General features: G+C 37.1%; 1 protein-coding gene across 2 annotated transcripts; it reads left to right on the top strand.

Moving 5' to 3' along the window:
• Nucleotides 1-475: 475 nt before the first annotated feature.
• LOC113773089 (protein kinase and PP2C-like domain-containing protein) lies at nucleotides 476-6,510 on the top strand. 2 transcript variants are annotated; one of them, XM_027317623.1, is made up of 7 exons: nucleotides 476-625; nucleotides 881-1,006; nucleotides 2,098-2,167; nucleotides 2,257-2,476; nucleotides 2,588-2,692; nucleotides 3,625-3,720; nucleotides 6,109-6,510. In XM_027317623.1, exons 1-7 carry the CDS (start codon nucleotides 490-492, stop codon nucleotides 6,301-6,303), a joined length of 948 nt encoding a protein of 315 aa, XP_027173424.1. In that variant the 5' UTR covers nucleotides 476-489; the 3' UTR covers nucleotides 6,304-6,510. The 2 variants fall into 2 exon arrangements, with proteins under 2 accessions (XP_027173424.1, XP_027173423.1); XM_027317622.1 differs by having other exon boundaries at nucleotides 476-1,006.
• The last annotated feature ends 2,015 nt before the right edge of the window (nucleotides 6,511-8,525 follow it).

The raw sequence follows: 8,525 nt of genomic DNA, 5'->3' as shown, positions 1-8,525 counted from the left end.
AGAAGGTTAAAGAATGAAGCCTGTATCTCAGATAATGATATTCAATGTTCTTAGTTTTTGAATCAGCTGATGAGATTTCGTTTCGAGATGTATCACAGGGTGGGTGCCATGTTGAGAGAGGATTTGTCCCACCCCTCCCCCTTTCCTTGGGCTTTATGGCTTAAGTGTACCTATCAAAGCCTTATGTAGTTTAGCAGTTTATTTGCAATTTAAGCAGGATGTCTCTTAACGATATGGTCCTCCAATGTCCTGTTGTCTGTCAAACTTCTGCTTAAAGAGTTCTTTTCAATGTCGTGGTGATACTTTTAACCCTTCTCTCCTTCAAAGAAAAGAAGGAAAGAGCAAGGAATTTATTTATTTGTCTTTCAAGTGCTTTTCTGTTCTATGCAAAATTAAGTAGCTCTATATTGCTAACTTTATAAGTCTACTTGTTCTGTTAACTAAGTGATCTTAGGCAACTTTGCTTTATAGGCCCACACTGTGCTAGAAATGAACTATACTGAGCAAAAACTTACAGCAGCTGTTGTATCTGAAGGATTGCGACCTGTACTTGCTAGTAGTAAATTGGGTGCATCAGCAAGTGTGTTGTCTTTAATTGAGAGATGCTGGGATGCAGATCCTGAAAGTAGGCCTTCTTTTGATGATATAGTTGTGGAACTGGATGCAATTCTTGAAAACAGCAATAATAGAGAGGAAATGGCCGTAATTCAACCTTCTGTAACCCCAGAGCATTCAAATGTTACAAATTCTAGAAGTTTTCATGAGAGCATAAACTGGTTCACGCAAGGAAAATATTCTTCAAAAGAAGCATCTATTATGCCAGAGTCCTTTTTCAGAGTCTCGGTTGATTCATCTGCTGATTCTTTTGCTTATTCTCCAGTAGTATCTTGGGGTTCCTTTGCAACGTGTGGAAGAAGGGAAACTATGGAGGATAGGCACTTTCTTATGCCTCATTTGTGTGATGAAAAGGATATTCATGCCTTTGGAATTTTTGACGGCCATCGTGGTATGTACCTACTTTCTAATTCTGATGACGTGCCTTTGATACCCTTCTAGAAACCATAGGCTTTACTGATTTCTGTTTTTGGATGGGAACTGGAAGATGGATTAAGTTGCTTCAGTACTATGCTTACTTTCATTCTTCTCTTTGTTTGAATGGTTAGTAGTATCTGGTTTGAGTGTTTGCCAAAGTTTATTCATGTTATGGGACTGAAGATTAACTTTCTTGTTGGGGAAGAAAGATTAGAGTAAATAAAACAAAAAAGAAAAAAAAGTAGAGGACAGCTATTTCCGTCATTTTATGTGCCTAAGAACTTTCTGTTGCTCTCCTGTCTTTATCTGTTTATCGTATCTATTTTGCAATATTTTCTTTCATGCTCTTAATTAATGGCTATCAAGCTCTAGAATGAACCTGAAAACTCTGAATTGCTCTCTTCCCTTCATCTGTTGTTCCTAGCTAGTTTGCAATCGTTTCTTTTCTGCTAGTTAAAAGGCCATTATGCTGAAGAAGTGATCTGTTAGTTATCACAGTTCTTAAGTCAGATACTTAGTGGACATCATTGAATAAAATCTGTTAGCTAATTTGTCCTTTTATTCATTAAGAGGAATGCGAAGAGGTTTGAAAGATGTGCTCCATAAAATTACTTTCTAGAAACCAATCTTGTGTTGCTTATGTAGAAAACGTATTTAACTGTGCATCCTCAAAGACAAACTTTAAATTTCTTGTATCTACTTGGAGCCTTTTTTGTTTTTCTCTAGAAGACTTACCTTTCATGGCAAAGAGTAGATGGGGAAAGATGTATTCAGAGGGTTGGTAGCTCTCCACCAGTAAATAAATTCCAACAACTAGATGCAACAGAAGTGCAATTTCTACATACAGTTTTTGTGCATTCACAGACTAGTTAGCCTATCTCTTAGTCAGAAAAGTGGAAGGTAGTTTTGCTTTGAGCCCATATCCATTTACCAATCATGAGTTGATATTGGAGATTGTTCTCACAAGTGTTAAGGTGTTTGTGGCAATAATATTTAAAAGTTCTTGTAATATTTTGAGGGACTATAAGCTCAAGAATACTAGTTAATCAACTGAAGCACATGCAGGTGCAGCAGCTGCAGAGTTTTCAGCTGGAGCACTACCTGGATTTCTGCAAACTTTAGCTTCCATGAGCAGGTTTTTCTTGCCCTATTTGACTGTATATTTTATGTATATCCTGATTGTTACCAGAAAAAATCTGTCTTATTTTCTGTTTTGTTGATAAGCCCATCTGATGCCCTTTACGAAGCATTCGTCAAGACAGACTCTGCATTCAGGGAAGAACTAGATTCTCGTCGCAAATCCAAGGGAGTTATTAAGAAAGACTGGCATCCTGGTTGTACTGCAGTCACTGCTCTTATTGTAAAAAACAGGCTTTTTGTTGCTAATGCTGGTGACTGCAGAACCATGTTGTGCCGCTCTGGTCATCCATATTCTTTAAGCAGGGTGAGTTGGGACTTGACTTTCTAATAAGTGAGAGACCTTGTATCCTTGTCTTGGTGGTGTCTTGTTGCACAAAGTTTCAGGTTTACCAATTAAGTGACGTTAATATAGTAGGATCATGTTGCAAGTTGCTCTGAAGAGAGAGAACGTGTCATTAGTGCTGGTGGCCAAGTCAAATGGCAAATTGATACATGGAGGGTTGGTCAAGCTGCTCTCCAGGTTTCTCCAATCTTTTGCTTTTTAACACTGTTTTTTTGTATCTTTTTGGCTTATTAATAATAGTGAGTGTTGGTCTCTCCAATGTACTTTTTCCTATTTTTTTCCCATCCATATTGCAATATACAAGTGTCACTTTCACAACAAAAAGGAGAAAATAATGATATTGCTGTAGCACCCAAAGTTGACTATGTAGGTAGGAAATTTGGTAGGGCACAAAATACCAATTAAGAAACAATCAGGGGCTGCAAGCAAAAAGAGGCAAAGAGCTGCAGCAAAAAATGGTGCTAGAATAAGACGAGGAGGAGTCTTGGAAATTGTCTTAGAAACCTTTAGGCATCACAGAGCTAAGGCAATAATTGCATCAGGAATCTCAAGAAAGTTTCCAAAATCCTGAGGACATTTTGTAAATGGTCGTATCAGTGAACTTAGTCTTGTTCCTTTTCAATTTCCTTCAATCCATATAAATATCACAATTTTAGTTTGTTTTCCAGTTGGAACAAGAATCATAAATTTGAATTAACTTGAATTTTATAGGACTTTTTGTTGAAAGGAAAATTCTTATTAGAGGTAGTTATCATTTGAGTTTTTGATGAATTAAGCGACTATATGGTGATGTTGATGCAGTTCTTTATCCTTATGGGTTCTCTTATGTTTTCACCATTTGAAAAGCATAACAAGATACATACCCTTATGTGGCGAGGATAAGGTAAACATCTCCTTTCAATGCATCCCAAAAATGCTTCACCATTGAACAAATCGAACAATTTTCATGCAATTTCTATCTTGCAAAACAACTCCATTTTCAGACGTCTAAAGAAGAAAAGCAGTTGATGTTTACAAATATCAAGAAAGGCAATTTTGTGATTAACTTTTGCATATTGAAAGAATTATGTGGTTTTTCAACTGACTGATCAAACGTTTTCCCTCAACAGGTTACACGGTCTATTGGAGATGATGATCTGAAGCCTGCTGTAACAGCTGAACCTGAGATAACTGAAACCATACTCTCTGCAGCAGATGAATACATTGTAAGAAATTGAGTTTTGGTAACTTGATGACCTTTAGAATTTGGATTCAGCAGAGGATTAACGATATTAATGCTTCCTAATTTCTAATTTTGGCATTTCTTGATGAGTCATTACTGTTATTTCTTCAAAATTCAAGGCCAAATTTTGCAAACTGTGACTATTTGAATCTTTCTCTGTTTTGTTGTTTGGAATTGTTTCTAATGAAGATGCAGCTAGCATAGTTATACTACTGCTATATTGCAGCTGTAAATAACTTCAAGAACTTCATGGTAAACGGTTTTGCATGTTCTGTGGTGGAAATCCCCCTTCTGCTCCTTTTTACCAAAAAGGAGAAAAGGAAAGGAAGGAAAGCTTTATAGCAATCATCTCAATTCAGGTGTCTTTGTACCTTGAAGTGGCATAGATTTGCTTTTACTTAGTATTGAAGTCCATTTAGTTTTACCCAAGTGTTAGCACTTAATCCAGAATAACAAAGTATTTTTTATTAGACAAAATTAGATTGACGTCGGAGTAAAACTGCTGTTAGAAATTGACACCTTGGTGTTTTCACTTTAAAAAAAAAAAAAATACAAACTACTACTGTTGATTAGCCAAGAATTTTCGAAGAGGGGGAAACCTCTTAAATTATATAGAGTATCTGCAATAATAGGTAAAATGGAGGCTGTGTAGCCTGCCTATGGAAGATTTTTTTCATTTGATAAATTCAAACGAAATCCTATGCTCAACAATCTCCACTTGCATGGAGAAATCCCAATTTATCTTGGTTTAATAGATTTTCAGCTAGCTACTAGACACTGAATATCAGTTCTTGTTCTATTAGCCATTAGAGGAGCAGCTAAAGTAGTTATCTCCTGATTGTGACAATTCATTCACGGTATTTAGTGGCAGCTGTAGCAAGTTTGAGAACCTTACACAGAAAGGAGTTCTGAGGAAAGCTGAAGGAGCCAACCAAACTCAGTATGCCATTACTGAGCTGTTCTGATCATAGGATAGTGATAAGTTTCTTGCAGGTAGCTGTGTTATTACTGTTAAATAGAGAGGATTAATGGATTTCTCAGCCTGATTAAAATGAGAAACTGTACTAGCAAGTTGATACCCCATTGTTCCAGCTTGTCCAGTCCAGGTAAACTTCTATAAGCCAGCCACAACTTGAAGACAAACCAAGGAACAATTGTAAAAAATCATGCCAGATATAGCTAAAGACCATTGTAAAGAATCCTGAATTTGTGGATTGGGAGTAAAGGTGGCCGGTAATTTTTACCAATTATCTGAATATAAACTAAGAAACAAGTGTAGAAATTATGCCAGGTTTAGCTAAAGACCATTTCAAAGAATCCTGAAATTGAAGTTTAAGAGTAAATGAGACCAATAACTAGTAATTTTAATCAATTATCTGACTTCATGAGTTACCCTCCTCCCTTCAGGACACTACCAATTAATTTCTTGAATAATAGAAGAAAGCATTGCTTGTGTTTTTGCCAGTGAAGTATCCAGCCATCTTCTTAGGAAATATTGTAGAATTGAGCCTCATAAGTGCCAATTATGAAATTAGAGGTGAGAACATTTCCAACCTAAACTTTAAACTGGAAGCTTTTTTCCTTGCTAATGGATTATAGAATCTAAAGATATTCCTCCTCCAGAAAAACAAAATCCTCACATGGTTCAGAGACTTCTATTCCTGGTACAGATTCTGGTGAAGGCCTGGAACCCCATTCTGATGGCGTCATACTTTAGTCTGCAGAGGATGATTCCTCTGTCCCAGGTCATAAACTAGCTTCTAATCCTCTCGAGTGTGGTTGTGGGCAGCACTAATTTGATGAGTTGCGGCCCTCCTAGTCTCTTATGGGCCCAGCTTTTAGTCCTGGCAAGTACTTCCTCCAAAATGGGCTGGCAATCTCTGATTTTCAAACTAGTCAGTATATATGCAATGCCCAATTATCTTGCCAGCAATACAGCTTTTGGCAATTCCCACTGGATATTGTACAGAATAGCCTCTCTTTCATCTTTAATCCCCAGAGAGCAGCAATTACTCTTCTGAAGGCTTGGTGAAATAGAATTGAGGATTGAATAGAATTCTGGATGGATAAAGAGGATTTAAAGTTCATAATCCTGATATATGCTGTTTAAATAATACGTGTCTTGATGCTAGCTTAATTCTATAGTGTCATTTGAGTTTGTGCTTGAAATTATTAAATCATGTATTTGGCATGTATAAGTTGTATGTCACTAGTCCATACAAGTGAATCATGGAGTATGATTCATTCACGGTAATCACTTAAATGTCAATCATTGCGTGTTTTGTTAAGACTTCTTCTTTCTCTATCTCTACCTCTTTTTTTTTATTATTATTATTTTTGTTTGGCTGCAAGTGACTTGTTTGATTGTCAGGTAATGGCCAGTGATGGGCTTTGGGATGTTATGAACGAAGCAGATGTAATAAGCATAATCAAGGATACTGTTAAAGAACCTGGAATGTGCTCAAAAAGATTGGCTACTGAAGCTGCTGAACGAGGCAGCAAAGATAACATAACAGTCATCATTATTTTCCTCCGCCCAGTCTCCACAGCAGAGAGAATTTACTAGCTTTTAAAGAGTTCTGCACGGTGCAAATTACAAAAATTTACATGTTTTACCCTGTATTTTACAGCTTCTTGTGTTGTAGCTACCATTATTTATTCTTTGAATTTGCGTTTACAATGCAGCACGAAGGATCATACTCTCAAATCATGTTCTTCCGTGTTATTAAACATACTGTTGCTATTTTGTCTGCTGTCATAGTTTTTTACATTCCATGCCTGCTTCTAGGTTGATTGAAGTCTGATGTGTGTTTTTCGGCAATTTTTGAGCTTCTGAAAGGAGACTCGTACAGGTTTAGGACAATTTTTTGTCATCTTTTGTTCTTAGTTCTAGGATTCAAAACCAAAGGTACAAAAGTTTTGAGGCAATTTTGCAATGTTTCCGGGAAATTGTTCATAAAACCTGATATCTATGTTTGTTTTGGCTAATTATGAGGTTGCACGGAACAGAATCGCACTACAGTTTGGTTTTCATTCCCTAACAGATGGGCAAAGTGAAAGATTCAATCAATGCTTGGAGCCTTTTCTTAGATGCATGACTAGTGAACTACCATCACAATGAAGTAAATGGCTTAGCATGGCAGAGTGATGGTATAATATATCTTATCACTCTAGCTGGAAACTCTCTGTGTTTGAAGCACACACTATGGCTACAAGATGCCGCCACTTCCAATGGTACCTTGTTATAATACTATAATCCCTGCTGCAAATGCTGGGCTGCTGATGCTGTAAACAATCGAGGAACATCTAGACAAAGCTGAGAATAGAATGAAGGTTTTTGCTGGTAAGCATAGAACAGAAAGACAACTGAAATGGATGATTGGTTGTATCTAAAATTACAGCATATAGACAACAATCCATTGCAGCTAGAAGATATCTCAAGTTGGCTTCCAAATTCCATGGACTATTTCAAGATACAAAAAAGATCAGTGCTGTGGCTTATAAACTAAAACTGCTAGCAGGTGCTAGAATGCACCTTGTTTTTCATGTTTCTCTTCTGAAAAAGAAGATAGGACCCGCTCAGCAACTGACTCTCACTGTCCCTGAACTGGACAGCAATAATCACTGCTGGCTGGAACCTGCTGCTGTGTTGAAAAGATGAATGATATTAAGAAATTCTCAACCTGCGATCCAGTACTTGATCAAATGGTACCAGCTGAGTGAAGAGGAAGCATCTTAGGAGGATATATCTTTCATTCTCAGGCAGATTCCAAGTTCCAGCCTTGGCCAAGACGAATTCTTGTTCAGAGGGGGGTTGTCAAAGTTGTCAAGCTTTAAAGAATTAGTACTGAATTTCTAGTTGTGTTAATAGTAGTAGTAATATGGGTGTGGGGGGATTTTAAGTGTTACGGTGTTGTTTGGGGTGTTAATTCAGTGGTTAACCAATTAGCTTAAGACTGTTACTGCATTAATAATGAGTGAGTTACTCAATTGGGAATTTGTTACTACACGTCATTTTGGCATCTTGGAAGAAATAACAGAAACTCTCTCTCTCTCTCTCTCTCTCCTTTTTCTGAACTCACTTTTCCTCTGTTTTTCTTCCTCTTATACTTAACTGTATCTTCATTCCTTCATCAATTGAAGGAATAATTTTCAAGAAAACCATAAATATCCTCACACCTTCCTCTTGCTTTGACCTTGCACAAGTCTGCCTTGGTTTAACAATCCAGCCATTGTACTATTGGTCATCTTCGAAATAGGTGGACCATACCACTTCAAAAAATTACCACAATTGACAATTGCACATGTTCAACTGGTTATGCGACATTTAAAAATTAAAAACATTGAAGCTTTTAAAGATCAAAATTACCACATGTAACAACTGAATTCGGGTTGTTGCTGATGAAGATCAAACCAAAATTCCCAACTAGCATGCTCATGGAAACTGTCACTCAACCGCACTAATATCTGTGTAGCAGTCACATGACCGCATTTTACTAAACTTCTGTCCAGAATTGCCACTAGTTCCCGTAGCAAATGACCTTGAGCAATCAAATTGGAGGGAATTTGCTGCTGAACCATCTGAGATCCAACCTTCTTTTTTAGCAGAGAAACATAGAAAGTGGAGTGTTTCTTAGCAATTGTTGGCAACTGAAATTGATAAGCTACAGGTCCAACTCTTTCCAGAAAGGCACAAAGTGATGCGGTTATAGCTTCTGATTCTTATTTCAGCGAATGCAGGCTTGACATAAACCAAATCTCCAATGTCAAATTGCCTCATCTGTTATG

This window comes from Coffea eugenioides, chromosome 6 (assembly GCF_003713205.1).
Source record: "Coffea eugenioides isolate CCC68of chromosome 6, Ceug_1.0, whole genome shotgun sequence".
In the NCBI taxonomy this organism is placed as follows: Eukaryota; Viridiplantae; Streptophyta; class Magnoliopsida; order Gentianales; family Rubiaceae; genus Coffea; species Coffea eugenioides.
Note: the sequence above shows the minus strand (reverse complement) of the source record. Positions and strands in the feature narration are given on the sequence as shown.

Bases quoted from the DNA above. Each gene is read 5' to 3' on its own strand.
- LOC113773089 (XM_027317622.1), top strand. From the start codon at position 490: ATGAACTATACTGAGCAAAAACTTACAGCAGCTGTTGTATCTGAAGGA. The intron at 1,007-2,097 runs GTATGTACCTAC...AAGCACATGCAG, and splicing joins AATTTTTGACGGCCATCGTG to GTGCAGCAGCTGCAGAGTTT. The intron at 2,693-3,624 runs GTTTCTCCAATC...TTCCCTCAACAG, and splicing joins TTGGTCAAGCTGCTCTCCAG to GTTACACGGTCTATTGGAGA.